The 18,220-nt window shown below is 33.2% G+C and overlaps 1 protein-coding gene across 3 annotated transcripts; it reads right to left on the bottom strand.

Annotated features, from left to right (window-relative positions):
• Positions 1-833: 833 nt before the first annotated feature.
• On the bottom strand, positions 834-16,230 carry LOC120176138. Of its 3 annotated transcripts, XM_039182638.1 has the most exons (6): positions 5,412-5,673; positions 4,725-5,070; positions 3,754-4,632; positions 1,771-2,193; positions 1,238-1,485; positions 834-1,093 (listed from the first exon to the last, which is right to left on the bottom strand). In XM_039182638.1, the coding sequence occupies exons 3-6, from the start codon at positions 4,574-4,576 to the stop codon at positions 842-844; spliced, it is 1,746 nt and encodes a 581-aa protein (XP_039038569.1). In that variant the 5' UTR covers positions 4,577-4,632; positions 4,725-5,070; positions 5,412-5,673; the 3' UTR covers positions 834-841. The 3 variants fall into 3 exon arrangements, with proteins under 3 accessions (XP_039038569.1, XP_039038567.1, XP_039038568.1); XM_039182636.1 differs by lacking the exons at positions 4,725-5,070; positions 5,412-5,673 and adding exons at positions 16,100-16,111; positions 16,144-16,230 and having other exon boundaries at positions 863-1,485; XM_039182637.1 differs by lacking the exon at positions 4,725-5,070 and having other exon boundaries at positions 863-1,485.
• Between the last annotated feature and the right edge of the window lie 1,990 nt (positions 16,231-18,220).

The raw sequence follows: 18,220 nt of genomic DNA on the forward strand, positions 1-18,220 counted from the left end.
CGGAGAAGACCACCGTTGTCGAACGAAAAAATTTGAAAATTATCTAAGAGTGTTAGTAACTGCCGCAGAAAGTTTGTGAGTGAGTGATTATCCAACTTATATAGATAATAATCAATGTACTTTTTTTTAAAATTAATATGCTTCTTGAATTTTTCATACTTAGTATGGCTCTTAAATTAAGTAAAATATATTAGTTTGATATCTCGATTAATATAATTAAATATGATTATAACGATATTTGATGTAGCAATTTACAGTGATTATGTAGTTTCTATGACATTGATGTGATGATTTATAGTAGACAATGACTTAGAAGAAAGGTTAAACCAATTTTGAGTTGAATTCAATGGTCAAATTAATCTTTTTAGAAAGTTCAGAGATTTATTTAATTTTTTAAAATATAAAAATTATTTTAAATTTGAAATATAGAAATATTAAAAATAAAAAATTAAATTACTAAAACAACAATTAAAAATTAAACAAATAAAAAATCATAAAATATAAAATTCTAAATTCTAAATTCTAAATTATTAGACAATTAAAAATAAAAAATACAAAAATTATACATAATATATACATGTAACATAGAGATACAAATATAAATTAATCATACTCGTATAATAAAATTAACAAAGTCAATATGCTTTCAATTTCATATGTTCTTACACTAAAATTTTTCTTTCAATACACTAAAATTTTTCTTACTATCAAATTTAATCTCTGTGTGGCAATTTTAGTTAATTTTTATCGCATATTATTATTTTTAATTGTAATTTAAATGGTGGGATATTGCAAGAGCCTGGAGAGGGATCGATATTCATGCAAAATATATAGTATATTATTAGCAGGGGAAGAGCAAAAAAGAAGGTTCAACATTAATCTTCCTCTTAACAAAATTAATATTGCTTAATTTGCTATGGCACCACAAAAGTTGGTCTTTGGTCACTTTAGACATGTTCAAAACTCTTTCCACTAATTTCAAATCCACTTGAGAGAAGAAGTAAAGGACTTGATCTGAATTCTCCCCTTCATTCTTCTTCCATCTCCTTAACATGCACTTTCCACTTCTTAAAGCCTCTCTAAGCTTCTTATCCTTGTGCAATTTCATCATCAACCATGTTCATGAGTAAACGAGACAATCGCTTTCACAAGTTATTCGAGTTCGCCTCAATGAGCATATGAACAACCATATGAAGCCATTTTTATATGGTTTGAACCAAGGTATTGGAAGACTAACCTTTTGTAAACTTGTTTGAAGTGTTGCTAAATGTTGAACTTCATCTGGCTCTAAAGGTTCCACTTGAGCTCCGTTCCTGATCTTACAGATCGCATGATTTGCATCTTTATCAGCTCGAATGAATTGCCAAAATATTCGTATTGACTCCTCCATCATCTCCAGTAGCATATCAGCTGTAATTACACCATCATCATCATCATCATCTCTTCCTTTTCTTCTTCCTTTCCTTGTATCCTTCAAGCTGTCCTCTACACCAATATAAGACCTTGCATTAGCTAATGTTTTCCCAAAACTTGAAAGCTGCTTGATTAAAAATTCATGAGCATGGATTCAAAAATCAGATCCACAAAATTGAAAATAAATTGGGAGATATTCATCAAGCCAACAACTAGGTACATTTTCACTATCTCAAAATATACACAGTTCTTCGGTTTAACCCGAATTTAGTTGATTTTGTATACCACCATTTTACCAACTCAAACTCGAAAAAAGATGCAATCATTTGTAGCATGTAAGAACAATAGAATGCTGACCTCGGATTACGGGAACTTGAAGGAGATTTCTTTGAACACATCGGTTCTTGATGTAGTTTTGTACCCTAGGACCTTCAAAGGGTTCATTCTCTATGAACCTTTGAATCAAAACTTGAAACTGTTGGAATTCACTGGCGACTTCATTGTACTTGTATCGACCCAGGCAATAAGGATCAGATTCCCAAATTTCAATAGCTTTCTCATATTGCCAATGAAGTATTTCCCAAGAAAGGCACATTTGTCCTACATATACCATTTCCAGATCACCGTGAAGCTCGTTGATGAACTTCGACATGGGGTCGGAATCCAAAGATTTTCGCCTTCCTAGCCGGAGGTTTTGTGGGAGAAGGGATGAAATTGCTGGAGCTGAAGATGATTTGTGGCTTGAAATTGATTGAAATGGATCCTTTGAATGAAGAAACCCTATGAAATAATTGTCAACAAACATGAGTTAGGCTAACTTCACATGAAACTTAAAACTATAATTTAACCCAAAAAAATCCTAAAACGTATGTAATTGACCACCTATCATTAATCATAATCCGAAAAAGCAATTTGTTAATTGGATATATACAAAGTTCAATGAAGAATAGCTTTCCAAGTTATCCTTTTTGTTCTACCATTGTTAAAGTGCTTTGAAAAAGATTTTGTGGAGCATAGAGTTAGGTAAAGCTTTCACATAGTTGGTGTCTTGAATGAGATGTTGGAAGGCTAAATCCAAAGACATGCATGAATATCTTATTAGTTTATTTTCTTTTTCCATAAATTATTTGGACGAGATAATGATATGAGATACAAACTTTTAAATATATGTTTGGCATAATACTAAAAGTAGCCCCCAACATTTACTAAAATTGTCATTTTGGCCACTTTTTTTTTGAAGCTCTTTGGTTTCAGCGTTTACTTTTGGGGCAAAAAGGACTCCATGGATGGAAATTATTAGTTAACAAATTATTAAAGCTCCAAAATAAAGAGATTTTTACCCTAAAATAAAATGTTGAGGTGTCAAAATATTCTATAATAAAGTAATAAGGATCAAAGTGACCATCTAGCCAAAAATCAATAATGTTTTTGTTCTAAAATGAGGTATTGGGAGACAAAATGCTCCAAAAAATAAGGATCAAAATGATTATTCTAATAAATGTTGGGGGCTAAGTTTTGTATTATTCCTATATTTTTTTCACAAAGCTAAATATATTTATATCAAATATATACATATATTACACTTACCTTTATTCCAAGTTAAATATAAACCATGCACTTATGAACACTTAAACACGTTTTTGGAGGGAAAAAAACTTTTTGTCCTTTCACACCCGAAAAGTGACAGAACTCAAAAATACTATGAACTAGAATGTAAAGCATTAAACCAATTGCACATAATAATTAATATTACACGGAATAAAATTATATAATACAAATAAGACACGAACTATTAAGAAATCAACATATTAACATGTAAATTGAACTATATAATTAACACACCTTAAGCACTTGATGAACATATATATGTATATAATCAACATATATATGTATATAATCAACAGATATTACACCAATTGCATATAATCAACATATATATGTATATATTTATATCAAATATATACATATATTACACTTACCTTTATTCCAAGTTAAATATAAACCATGCACTTATGAACACTTAAACACGTTTTTGGAGGGAAAAAAAACTTTTTGTCCTTTCACACCCGAAAAGTGACAAACTCAAAAAGACTATGAACTAGAATGTAAAGCATTAAACCAATTGCACATAATAATTAATATTACACGGAATAAAATTATATAATACAAATAAGACGCGAACTATTAAGAAATCAACATATTAACATGTAAATTGAACTATATAATTATCCAAAGAACAAAGTTCGTCATAATTAACAAGAAAAGATAAGTAGGGAGATGGCCTCAAATTAAGCACAAAATTTTGTAATGACAGAAAAGGAATGGAAAGATAAAACTGACCTATTGCGTACATCTTTTGGTAATTCAATATATCCAATTTCCTCATCCTTTCTCTGTAACTCTGGTAGAATTTGTGAAGCTCGGTCATTCTATCTGCATATTGGAACTTCTCATCAATCTTCCATGGCTTCAAATCATCCATTATCTTTGGACATTCTGATTCCTCTAAGATTGTTGGCAAGCCTGTTGCTTTAACCTTTTTCAGCTCCATTTTCAGCTGTTCTATCAGCTCTTGATGTTCCCATAAAGTTTCTAAACTGTTAGAATCCTCAGAATCTGAAGTTTCTAAAGCATTTGAATCCTTATTCTGGTCGTCAAACTCTTCTAATTTTCTAAGCTCTTCCTCTATATCTTGATCTTCAATGCTCCTTGAAGAATCAGCCACAAAATCCTGTTCAAAATTACTCAGTCTTTCGGGGCTTGAAGTAATGGAATCCGTATCAGTATCTGAAACAGTGCAGTCCTCCTCAGAAAGGAACTCAGGTCTCGCTGAAACATTTTCGCAAACAGTTTGTTGTGACAATAACCCATTGCTGGAATCAGCGTATAATTCTTTCACGCAGAAGCTCATATCCTCAGGCTTCTCCATTATACGACTAAGTCCATTCTCTGCGTTGAACTCATACTTGTTCGTGCTTGTACAAGGAAACGAGTCTAGGCCAACATTATAAGTCTCGTTTTCTTCAAATTTCTTCCTGAATTCTTCAAACGTGAAACTTGAAAATGAGCTTTGGGGATTCATTTTCGTCAATGAATTCACTATCTTCAACCTTGGACTCAATAGCATCAGGTTCAGTTTGCTTATTTTCCTCTTCTGTGACATCCTCTGTTTCAATTAGAATCGAATTATTGAGCTCGGAAATCTTATCACTTTGAATCCTGAAACCGTGAAGAATATAAAAACAATTATTTTAAGGAAAAGCCATCATTTCCATTTAAAAAAAAAACAAGAGAATTAAAAATCGATTTACCATGAGAAAGCTTTGCTGAAGAATTCAAACAGAGAGAAAAACAGGGCAGAGAAGGAGACCAAGAAAACCCCACCAAAAGGAACCAAATTTCGAAAGAAAAACACTTTAAAACAAGTCATATTCTTGAAATTAAAATGGGTATTGATCAGAAAATTGTATAGAGTACCCATCCATTTAAACCACCAATCTCTTTCTTTTTTCAAGCTGGAGCAAAAAAACAAAAAAGGAAAACAGAGTTTCATAAGTCCTAAAAGCTATCATCCAACAGCTAGCCGCCGCCGTTTGGCCTTCCATATCCCAGCCATGCTTGAGCCATCGATGGTGAATCCCGACCCACTGGTATAAGCTACAGTGACTCGCATCCATCATCAACAGTGGATAGAAATCACACCAAGTCAGAAAACAGAGAAAAATCAAAACGAATCTTATCCTATATTATAGGGTATCATTCTCCTATCAACTGGATTCAAATCCATCTTTCAATCAACACATGCAAGCAATCATAAAAGAGACGAGGGATCGGGGGTTTGAAAAAAAAAGCAGAGAACATATTAAAAAAGGGAGGCCATTCGGGTTTTGCAAAAAAAAAAAAACAAAAGAGGAGAGAAAGAAAAATCAAAGGGGAACCAAATACAAAGAACACTGAAAAAAATACAAAATCAAGAGAGGAGTCAAAAGGGTTCTTACCACGTCCTTTGCTCACCGAGGAGTCGAAAAGGCCACCGGATTTCGAAGCCTCCAAGAGGTAAAAGCCTAGATCTAGGTTCGTATAGGCTATTTTAGGCAAATGTGTGGTGTTTTTTGGGTTGCTAAGGAAGAGAGGAAGCTTTTTGGGCGTCTCTCTCTCTCCGGCCGTTGTCGCCACCGCGGCTCCGCCGCCGCTCCCTCTCTCCGGCGAGTGAAGTTGAGAGAGTTTGTTTAACTCTCTCATTTCCCTCTGGTTTGCAGAATGAAAGGAAATGAGAGAATGGGATCCCACAACCCGTGTTTTGGGCTTTAATTTCCCCACCAATGCGACGTCGTTTAATGAGGGTGGGGTATGCGTGTTTTTCAAAAAAGGAGTAAATCTCAGTTTAAGTCCCCTACATTTGTATTGTTCTGTAACTGGTCATTAATGAAATTTTAAAATCTTTGACTTTGAGCCTTAATCTTTTCACTGTTATAAATTAGTCATATCCATGTTTTATATCATTTTTGTCTATATTTGATTATGGTTTTAATATTTTCAAATATTTCAATTTAATCACTGATTCCATGTATATAATCTTTGTTGTTATTCGAATTTGACCACCACGTTTGTAAATGTTATATTTTAGTCAATTGTTTACATTTGGTTTAATTACTGTTAGGCCCCTGTATATTTCTGTTTCTTTTATTTTAGTATTACTGTTATTTTTGGGCTATTTTTATTTTTTGTGCTTGTATTATTTAATATTTGCAATCTGGACTTTGTTTTTTTGTAATTACTGTTTAGACCTTTTATGCCTTCTTATATAAATTTATTTACATTGAAATTACATTTTTATTATGCCTTTTTAGATTTCTTTCTTTTTCTTGTTTCCTTATTCTTGTAACTCTATTTCCTTTTAATTAATATATTATATGTGTTTATATCAATTCCTTTATTTATTCGTTTAATCGTCTTTAATTTGTTACCTTTTTTTCTTATTATTTATTTAGTTTGCTTAATTTTGGTATATGATTTCATGCTTGTTTAATTTAATTTTATATTTGACTGTTGACCTATTTCTCTCTCTCTCTCTCTCTTTTAATTTAGTTAGTTCTCCATATATTATCTTATATCTTATTTATATTTACATGTGAACATATCATGAAATTGCATTTACGTCATATTATACGTTTTTATTAATTGATATTTTAATAGACGTGTATTGCATGTAAAGTATGTATGGTAAGTATTTTAATGTATGTATATATATAAGTCAAATAAATATGTCAATTACATTTGCGCCTTATTATTTGTGTATATATATTATTATATAGATGTATCATTATATATTTATATTTATATTTCTTTTCTTTTCATATTTCTTTTTATTTATTTATTGTTTATTTTATTCTTTACTATATTACTATATGAATATTCCAAGAATTCGTATTTGTAGAACGGGAGTAGAAAGTATCATTTGATCGAAGTGGTACAATCTAATACGACGTTCGAACTAAATGGAACTTGAAATAAATCAATTTTTTTTAGTTTGATTAATTGTTAATTCATTTTTATTTTACATTGAACAATGCAAGTTATGTATTTTATTTTTCGTAACTGTCAATTTGTAATTTATATTCGATATGCATCTTTTACATATTCGACGATTGAATATTCTTTAACAATGAGAAATGGTTGAAATAGCTTCCCTAACGGAGGATTGCAAATTTCAAGATTTTTTTATCAAGTTAAAGGATTTTCTTTAAATAGTCAATTCGAAGCAAATTAATCAATATTCGATAAATGGATCACATTTTAACTTTATATTCGACTCATAAATTCCACTATTTACGGTAATGTGTAAGCGATTCAGTACCAGTTTTTGGGCGTTGTGGGAGTGCTTACCCTTCTCTACACGTAATCGACCCCCGAACCTGTTTAAATAAATCTTTGGTAAACACATACCAGTTTTTGTCTTAAAAACGATTTTTCTTAAAATTGTTTTTAAAAGACGTTTTTAGGTATTTGACCTACCTAACCCAAAGGTCGATGGCGACTCTTATCCAGTTTTATTCAAATCAATTCGAAATCACCTAATTTTCTAAATTAAAGTCATAATCTTTTTTAAAATAATATTTTAATTGTTTTACCTAAAAAATGGTTATGACAGCATGGCGACTCTGCTGAGGACTTTTTTTAGAGAGTCAGGCTGTAGGTCACTTACACATTGTCGTTGTGGTGGAAATTATGAGTTCGAGTCTTTAATTAACTTATAATTCGTTTATTGAAATTTTTAATTGCTTCATTTTTAACTGTCATACTATCGTTTGAATTTTTGTTTTCAAATCGATCCAAGTTTTTTGTCGAGTTTTTCTTTTCCATTTTTGAGTCAAAGGTAGGTACGTTCCTCCTCACAGACATCACTGCATTTGTATAACATGAGCTCTAGATACGAGCTTCGATCCAATTTAATTGGGTGAATTCTTTACTCTATTAAGAATTTATTCTTCGTATGAGTCTTAGCAAATAACCCATGGGATACACACCTTATACCTTCGTAGGGATTTATTCCTCGTATGGGTAAAAGGCAGTGAATCCCCTCGAATTGAACTCGTTCCATTCAAAACCTGTAATGGGTGAGGATCGAGGGTTTGGCAGCCCAAGGGGGCATCGACATTAAGGACAAATTGAGTCCCTTTTTCTGTTAGAGTCAAAACCATGCATACAGTGAACCGTAGAACGGTCACCCTAGGTATAGATATACCAAACCTCTGTCCGTTAGTAGGTACCCAAATTAAGTGTACACAAAGGAGGAGTGTTTCGGAACCTTTCCTTTTTGCTTTAAATTTTGTTAAATAATTGCATGCGAACTAGATACCATGCGGTTAGGATTAATTTCTTGAAAAAAAATCATTTTGGGTAGATAGCATGTTCGGGTAGATATCATAACAGGGTAGGTGTTATATTCATCTTTAAATAACATTTTATCTGTATCAATTATTTTACATGTACTAACTTGTTTTTATCTTTTGTTTGTGTACACTAACTTTTTTATTTTGTTTGTGTCTTTTTTTTCATCATTCTTTGCATTGTATTGCAACGTCATAATATAATGCGAAAATGTTGATCATCAAAGGGATATTCGAGAGAAAATTTTCACAAGAAGAGGTGAAAGTTTTCAATCAAGTAGTCACATACACAAACATGCGTCGAAGGCTAAAAGGAGTTCAGAGTGCAAGAACGAGAATTGCTCGAGGATCGTGCAACATTCGAGACTAAAATGATGATCCACTGATTCGATGAGTAATCCAACAGTGGAGTTTTATCTACAATCATGTCATCGCTAGTCATCAAAGAGCAACACAATGTCTTCAACACCGTCGAGGCATTAATGATTTAGTTTGTAGAGCATTGAGGGGCATCAGTTCCAAATACAAAGATCCGAGATGAAGTAGTGAGCTCAAAGATTGTGCAATATTTGAGACTGAAACGATGATTCATTGAGCCAAAGAGTAATCCAGCAGTAGATCTCATCTACAATCATTCCATTGCTAGTTATCAAGGAGCGACACATCGACTTTACCACCGTATGGACATTAACCGAGTTAGATTATAGAACGCTTAAGGGGCATCATTTTTGAGGACGAAGATTCGAGATGAGGCAATGATCCACTTCAGACTCAACATTTAAGTGAAGGCATGTTTCTAAAGTGGATTGTCTTGTAATGTGAAGACTTTTATCTCTGGTGAAAATTATTCTAAGATATTCATCGTTGGGATCAACATTTTTGCTTCTGCATTTGCATCTTTGCATTTTGCATCTGTATTCCATTTTAAGCATTTTTTCATACATCATTCATAAAAGCAGTGGAGGATTCAATGAAGTGGTCCTAACCACGTGACACTACATAGAAGCAAGATTCTAATAAATCAACACAGTGGAAGCATATTCAGCTGGTGGTAGGACTGAGCCTCATTCCAAGATGATCTAAGAAAGAGTCTACATATCCTGAGGGCTATGATGTTGATCCAGTTTGAATTACCACCTAAGAAGCTCTGGACATTATATTAAAAACTGCAAGGCATTGAAGATCAAAATCCAGAATATGATTCATTCAGGGGCATCCTAATGCTAAGCAAGAGAAGTCATTACATCTACCATTTGCATCCAGAGAGATTATTTTGTTTGACTCGTTTTTTTATATGTCTTTAATATTTTCTTAATTTTTTTATCTTAATGATTGAACTTATGATACCTTCTAAGGTTGAGTAAGTTTTAATCATTAGTTCTTTTAATATCAAATGAATTACGGATTCTTTTAATTCTTCAAGAATTATAGATTTTTGAAATATGAAAAGATTAGACCTATTTTATCCAGTTTAAACCAAAATAAAATCTCTCGATTTTTACCCAAAATAATTCATGGTCACCAAAGGACCAAATTTTGACATTCTCTCTCTTTGAGACCATGAAACATTCTTTAAGACCTTGAAACATTGCCTTTATCTTTTTTCGAGACACAAAAAGTCATACCCTTATCTTTCATTGAGCCAATAACTTCACACCATCGTCTTCTTAGACGTCAAACCGACATTTTGTCTACCAATAATACCTAAAGGTATTGAGTATACTGTTCACTTGAACATGAAATTTCTTACAAGAAGAAACAATATGGGGCATCTCGAATCAATCTTCTGAAGACGAGCCTGAGCAATTGAGACATGCTGAGAGCAAGAAGTAGAATAAGAGAATTATTTCAAAATAATTCTATCATGCATTAATTACATTGTTTTCATGTAACTAAAAATTAATCCTGAAAATCTACCCCCCTGGGGATACCTCTTCTGCAAGGACTTCTGTGTATGAGATGATGAATGGCATTCTTGCTTTATCCCTTCACAACATGAGAAAATATATCCCTTGTTTCCCCTTTGAGCCTAAATTATGTTTTCTTGTGATTCAACCCTAACCAATGATCACCCTCCACACTGGGGGCAAGGTGGAGGAAGTCTACTCGCATGAGTGAAGACATCGATTCAGATAATATACCGAAAGTGAACTAAATGCCAAGTGCGAAGATCAAATCAAAAAAAAGAGAAAAACAACAAAGAAAACAAAGAGTAAAGTGAAAAAATAAAAGAAAAATAAACAAAGAGAAAAAGAGAAAAAATCAAAGAAAAAGAACAAAAGAAAAAGCAAAGAACAAAAAGAGGACAAAGAGCACAAACAAAGAGTCTATCGACTCAAATGACGAATCGAGCTTCAAACCGTGAGATTGATCAAGCATAATCACTCCAGAATCATTTCACTCGAAGATCATTGAACATCAAGAGAAAATAAAGAACTCATACGAGGAGATTCAAATTGAGCAAGACAAGATTGAAGGCATCAGAACGAATTGATCCTTGGTTTAACTACCCTTAAACACTTGTTTGAGCCTATTTATCCATTTCTTTCATAACCGTGAACCATGACCTACATTACGTGCCTTAAAAGTCCTTTATAATCATATATGGATTTCTAAACAGAAGAGACTATCTTCCAATTTCATCCCGCCCATTAAGATTAATCTTTTATTTTAAAAAATATTTTCTAAAATCTTTAATGCATGATAGAGAAAAAAATAACAAAAGGGGGGGGTTCAAGACGTAAATTCTGAATAACGTCTTGAAACCAAATGATGATTCGAGTTGAAAACCTGAAAAGACGGTTCGAATACAAAGATTGTACAACGATGCATAGAAGGCGATTGCGTAAATCTCTTGATAAGGCATCACACAACCCAAATAAGATCATGAGAGCTGGGAGTCGGAGAATACTTCCAACAAATGAGTATCGACGCTACTTCATCAAATCATTGAACAGTAAATAAATGAGGACCATACCTTTGACCAAAAATAACAACCCGAGACTTTTTTATCCTTTTCTTACTTAACCATTTCTCAAAAATAGCAATAATCTTGACACTTGTCAAATAACTATAATTTATTGAAGGATTAACAGTACAATTAATTCTTTGATATCCAGTGAGCTCTTGTTTTATGATTTGTCAAATGTGAAACCTCGAAAGGGGTAATATTATGATTAAATATTTTTTCAAAACTCTTTTAATTGATATTTTCATACTTTTGAAAATAAAAGAAGAAAAACGTTTTTCGAACAAGACAATCTCTCTGGAATGGATCTTGATAGTTGACATGTAGCTCTCACACAAAGCTCATACTTAGAATCAGTGTTGAAGCTGAAACATCGAATATTGGAGGCATATCTTGGAATTCAACGAAGATCCCTATGAAGTTCAAGATTGAAGTTGGGGAAATGAAAGTCAAATTTATGGGGCAAATTTTGATGGGGTAAGGAAAACAAATTGTCTCAGGTTGAGGTTTCCAAGAGTACATCATAGTGGAAATGCAGACAAACTGAATCAATGATAGAGTGAAGACTGCTCTCGCATTCATTCTCCTGCTAGATCAAGAAAAACACACACACACACACACCTTTGAAATCGTTTCTATTAAAACAAATTTTGTTTCCCTTGAGGCCGTTTCTCTTGAAATAAAACCATATTTGAGTTGTTTCCTTTGAAACGAATTTTGACTCTTGAGACATTTTCTCTTAAAACAATATCATCTTTGAGTTTGTTTCTCTGGAAACAAGGTTTTATCCCTTAAAATAATTTCTTTTGAAGAAAAATCTTTGAGTCTGTTTCTTTGGAAACAAAATTTTGTCCCACTAAGATACAATTTTCTGAAAAACAAAGTTTTGTCTCTCTTGAGACAATTTCTTTTGAAAAATCATTGAATATGTTTCTTTGGAAACAAAATTTTGTCTCTTTTTAGATAGTTTCTTTTAAGAAAAATCTTTGAGTCTGTTTCTTTGGAAACAAAATTTATCATCTTTGAGTTTGTTTACCTTGAAACAAAACAAACATCTTTGAGATCGTTTCCCTTGAAATGAATTATATGTCATTTGAGACAGTTGCCCATGAAACACTGATCTTTGAGAACGTTTCCCTTAAACAAATTTTGTCTCGCTCGAGACAGTTTCCTTTAAAAGTCATCTTTGAGTCGTTTCCTTTGAAATGAGTTTCGTCTCTTTTGAGATAGTTACTTTTAAAACACATCATCTTTGAGTTTGTTTTTCTTGAAACAAATATTTGAGTTTGAAACATCACCTTTGAGTCAGTTTCCCTTGAAACCATTATCCCTAAAGATGGCCAGCCGTCCTCATCACGTAGGAACCGTGTCATCCCTTGACCAGATCTCCTCATCATGTAGGAGTCGTGTCACCCCTTGATAACCAGTCGCCCTCATCACATAGGAATCGTGTTATCGCCCTTCCTAAAGATGGCCAGAACTCTTCATCACGTATGAGCCGTGTCATCCCCTGACCAGATCTCCTCATCACGTATGAGCCGTGTCAACCATAGATAACCAGCCGTCCTCATCGTGTGGGAACCGAGTTATCACCCTTCCTAAAGATGGCCAAGAACTCTTCATCACGTATGAGTCGTGTCATCCCTCGACCAGATCTCCTCATCACGTAGGAGTCATGTCACCCATAGATAACCAGCAATCCTCATCACGTAGGAACCAAGTTATCACCCTTCCTAAAGATGACCAGACCTCTTCATCGCGGATGAGCTGTGTCGTCCCCAACAACCACATATCCAATTTATAGACAAAAAGGAGAGAACCAGACAAAAATTTGTTGTCATATCGTCTTTGCCCTATTCTTGTTAACACAAGAATGTGCAAAGAGGGGCAGCTGTAGACACCCATTTTTGTTCGGGTCTTTTCTAGTTAATTTTAATTTTATTATTATTATTATTATTAGTTTTGTTTATTAATTATTATTATTATTTTATTAATATTACATTTACATATTTTGCAGGCCCATTGGAGCCCAAATTACAAGCCTACCCGAAACCCAATAGATATAAGGCCCAAACCCGAATTTGACCCAAGATCCGACCCGATTTACCCTAGGGTTTTAAAACCCTAAAAGCTATCATCCAACAGCTAGCCACCGCCGCCGTTTGGCCTTCCATCTCCCATCCATGCTTGAGCCATCGATGGTGAATTTCTACCCACTGGTATAAGCTACAGTGACTCGCATCCATCATCAACAGTGGATAGAAATCACACCAAGTCAGTAAACAGAGAAAAATCAAAACGAATCTTATCCTATATTATAGGGTATCATTCCCCTATCAACTGGATTCAAATCCATCTTTCAATCAACACATACAAGCAATCATAAAAGAGACGAGGGATCGGGGGTTTAAAAAAAGCAGAGAACATATTAAAAAAGGGGGCTATTTGGGTTTTGCAAAAAAAAAAAAAACAAAAGAGGAGAGAAATAAAAATCAAAGGGGAACCAAATACAAAGAACACTGAAAAAAATACAAAATCGAGAGAGGAGTCAAAAGGGTTCTTACCACGTCCTTTGCTCGCCGAGGAGTCGAAAAGGCCACCGGATTTCGAAGCCTCCAAGAGGTAAAAGCCTAGATCTAGGTTCATATAGGCTATTTTAGGCAAAGGTGTGGTATTTTTTGGGTTGCTAAGGAAGAGAGGAAGCTTTTTGGGTGTCTCTCTCTCTCTCCCCGGCCGTTGTCGCCACCGCGGCTCCGCCGTCGCTCCCTCTCTCCGGCGAGGGAAGTTGAAGAGTTTGTTTAACTCTCTCATTTCCCTCTGGTTTGCAGAATGAAAGGAAATGAGAGAATAGGATCCCGCAGCCCGTGTTTTGGGCTTTTATTTCCCCACCAATGCGACGTCGTTTAATGAGGGGAGGGTATGCGTGTTTTTAAAAAAAGGGGTAAATCTCAATTTAAGTCCCCCACGTTTGTATTGTTCTATAACTGGACATTAATGAAAATTTGAATTCTTTGACTTTGAGCCTTTATCTTTTCACTGTTATAAATTAGTCACTATCAATGTTTTATATCATTTTTGTCTATATTTGATTATGGTTTTAATATTTTCAAATATTTCAATTTAATCACTGATTCCATCTATTTTATAATCTTTGTTGTTATTCGAATTTGACCACCACGTTTGTAAATGTTATATTTTAGTCAATTGTTTACATTTGGTTTAATTGCTGATAGGCCCCTGTATGTTTCTATTTCTTTCATTTTAGTCCTTACTGTTATTTTTGGGCTATTTTTATTTTTAGTGCTTGTATTATTTAATATTTGCAATCTGGACTTTGTTTTATTTGTAATTACTGTTTAGCCCTTTTATGCCTTCTTATATAAATTTATTTACATTGAAATTACATTTTTATTATGCCTTTTTAGATTTCTTTCTTTTTCTTGTTTCCTTATTCTTGTAACTCTATTTCCTTTTAATTAATATATTATATGTGTTTATATCAATTCCTTTATTTATTCGTTTAATCTTCTTTAATTTGTTACCTTTTTTTCTTATTATTTATTTAGTTTGCTTAATTTTGGTATATGATTTCATGCTTGTTTAATTTAATTCTATATTTGACTGTTGACCTATTTCTCTCTCTCTTTTAATTTAGTTAGATCTCCATATATTATCTTATATCTTATTTATATTTATATGTGAACATATCATGAAATTGCATTTACGTCATATTATACGTTTTTATTAATTGATATTTTAATAGACGTGTATTGCATGTAAAGTATGTATGGTAAGTATTTTAATGTATGTATATATATAAGTCAAATAAATATGTCAATTACATTTGCGCCTTATTATTTGTGTATATATATTATTATATAGATGTATTATTATATATTTATATTTATATTTATATTTATATTTATATTTATATTTCTTTTCTTTTCATATTTCTTTTTATTTATTTATTGTTTATTTTATTCTTTACTATATTACTATCTGAATATTCCAAGGATTCGTATTTGTAGAACGGGTGTAGAAAGTATCATTTGATCGAAGTGGTACAATCTAATACGACGTTCGAACTAAATGAAACTTGAAATAAATCAATTTTTTTAGTTTGATTAATTGTTAATTCATTTTTATTTTACATTGAACAATGCAAGTTATGTATTTTATTTTTCGTAACTGTCAATTTGTAATTTATATTCGATATGCATCTTTTACATATTCGACGATTGAATATTCTTTAACAATGAGAAATAGTTGAAATAGCTTTCCTAACGGAGGATTGCAAATTTCAAGATTTTTTATCGAGTTAAAGGATTTTCTTTAAATAGTCAATTCGAAGCAAATTAATCAATGTTCGATAAATGGATCACATTTTAACTTTATATTCGACTCATAAATTCCACCATTTGCGACAATGTGTAAGCGATTCAGTACCAGTTTTTGGGCGTTGTGGGGTGCTTACCCTTCCCCACACGTAATCGACCCCGAACCTGTTTAAATAAATCTTTGGTAAATACATACCCGTTTTTGTCTTAAAAATGATTTTTCTTAAAATTGTTTTTAAAAGACGTTTTTAGGTATTTGACCTACCTAACCCAAAGGTCGATGGCGACTCTTATCCAGTTTTATTCAAATCAATTCGAAATCACCTAATTTTCTAAATTAAAGTCATAATCTTTTTTAAGATAATATTTTAATTGTTTTACCTAAAAAAAATGGTTATGACACCTATCAGAGAAAAAAACTTTAACACCCTACACATGATGAAGTTGAAGAATCTTCATCATATTAGGATCAAAAGGGATTGAAATCTGACCTAATTAAGTGGGATTTAAGTTTATAAAAAAGCAAAAAGAAAATAGAAACAAAAGGGAGGAAAAGAACATGTCAGCTACTAAAAGGTGTTACTTTGATATAATCTTTGGATTGCTTAAGGTCCGGGAATTCTGAACATCGTTAATACGAGAGATTTTTTGGAGAAGCATCTGATTTTAGTTGAAAGGTCGGACTTTTATGCCTGTGTAATTTAGTGTGCAAAATGTGTTAGTATGGAAGGACAAAAATATTGGGTTAAGTTGAATGTTTACGCATTTAATTGTTTATTATTATTTCCTTTTTCTGTTTATATTTTGAGGGTTGAATATGAAAGTTTAGGTATGAACTTAGAATGATAAAATTAGTTGGGAGAATCTGTTTTCTGACCGAGTAATTGGGGGGGGGGCGATGGTCAAATTTTGCTAGAATTCCGCGTTAAGGCTGTTTTATATTGAAAAAATGGCCAAATTTTGTATAAATAAACAATGTACTTAGTTTTATAAATTGGTTTTATTTGGTTTGAAATTTCGATTTCAGCTCTTTCAAAATCCCTAATTTGTGATTTTTATAAAAAAATCACAAAATAAATCTAAACTTTAATTTTTTAATAATATAAGATAATATTTATTTATTTTTAAAATAAAATGAGAAAATTAGGTTATTACATGAAGACCTTACATGCAGGTAAGAGGACCATCAACGTCCCTATGTAAGATATAAAGCAGTTGTGGTGGGTACGAGGAGAGTACAATGGTCGAGCCATCAATACTTCCTTTTTATTATTGAGACAAATCAATGGATTTAAAATTTATTTTAGGGATACTTTTCGCTCCATGATTACCTCAACTCTCAACCTCTTTTTAATTCCCAAATTCTCCCACCCCTCGAAATTTCATCTTTGCCTAAATTTACGCACCCGTAAACCAACCTTCCCCTTCCGTCCTCCTCAACCTACTCTGACCCAAATGGTTGATGAAGTTACAGACCTCATAAGTAACCTTAAATTCACTGAAGAAGAAATAGCTGTCCTCGACAACTTTGTCCAAGAAAGCCCTATTTTAACAAAAACATGGAACGCTGGATAGTAGGAAAACCGATCTCTCCCAAAGTCATCGACACAGAGAGCTTCGTTTGGGTCTTTAGATCCATATGGGGTCCAAATAAGACTGAAGACATACAAGTGTTGAACAACAATTTCTACCTCTTTAAATTTCGCTCTATTGAAGATAAAGAAATCATTCTCAGGCGCTGCCCCTGGAATTTCAACGGTGATCTACTTGTCTTGAAAACATTCAACCCTAATCTCAGTCTGAGTGAATATGATATTACCCTCCCTATTTGGATCCGAATATATAACTTGCCTTTAGGCTAGATGAACCAGCAAACAGGTGAATCTATTGGTGCGGTCTTCGGTAAAACCATTGCAATGGACCTTCGAGAAGGTGATGGAAGAATGGGTGAATACTTCAGAATTAGGGTAGAAATAGACTCCAGATCTCCCCTCAGAAGATGTGTGACCCTTAGGAAGAAACAGCTTGGATTTGGAAACAACCGTATGTGCTCAGTTAAATATGAAAGGCTCCTAAACTTCTGCTTCTGGTGCGGAATTATTGCCCATGTCCATGGTTCCTGCCCATGTCCATGGTTCCTGCCCATCCAAACCTCAAGACAATATCCAACAGTTCTAACACGATGATTGATTCTGTGCAACCCCCATCACACCTAGACCTTCTTCCTCAAGTATTAAGAAATACTCTATTATCTTCATCACTGAGAATACCTCCACAAAATCAACCAAAGAAGCAAAATTTGACTTTGCCACCTTGCCAAAAAAATTGTCCACAACACCTTGCCCACGAAACAAGCTCTCCATTTTTTATGATCATAAAAATAGAAGCACCAAACGCGACCTTCAGATTTACCAAGAGCCGACATGCGAAAATGTTACCAAGAAACCCCATATTGATTCTATAAGTGAAGAAGAAAGTTCTGTAGAGGGGAAAGAGCTTTTAAAAATTTCAATGCTATCAGTGCAGGCTGGTTGTCAGCTCCGTCGGGTCTAATGATTCTTCTTAGTTAGAACTTGCGGGGCTTGGGAACCCTCAGATAGCTCAAGCTTTGA

This window comes from Hibiscus syriacus, unplaced genomic scaffold (genome assembly GCF_006381635.1).
Source record: "Hibiscus syriacus cultivar Baekdansim isolate YM2019G1 unplaced genomic scaffold, ASM638163v2 tig00112230_pilon, whole genome shotgun sequence".
Taxonomy (NCBI): domain Eukaryota; kingdom Viridiplantae; phylum Streptophyta; class Magnoliopsida; order Malvales; family Malvaceae; genus Hibiscus; species Hibiscus syriacus.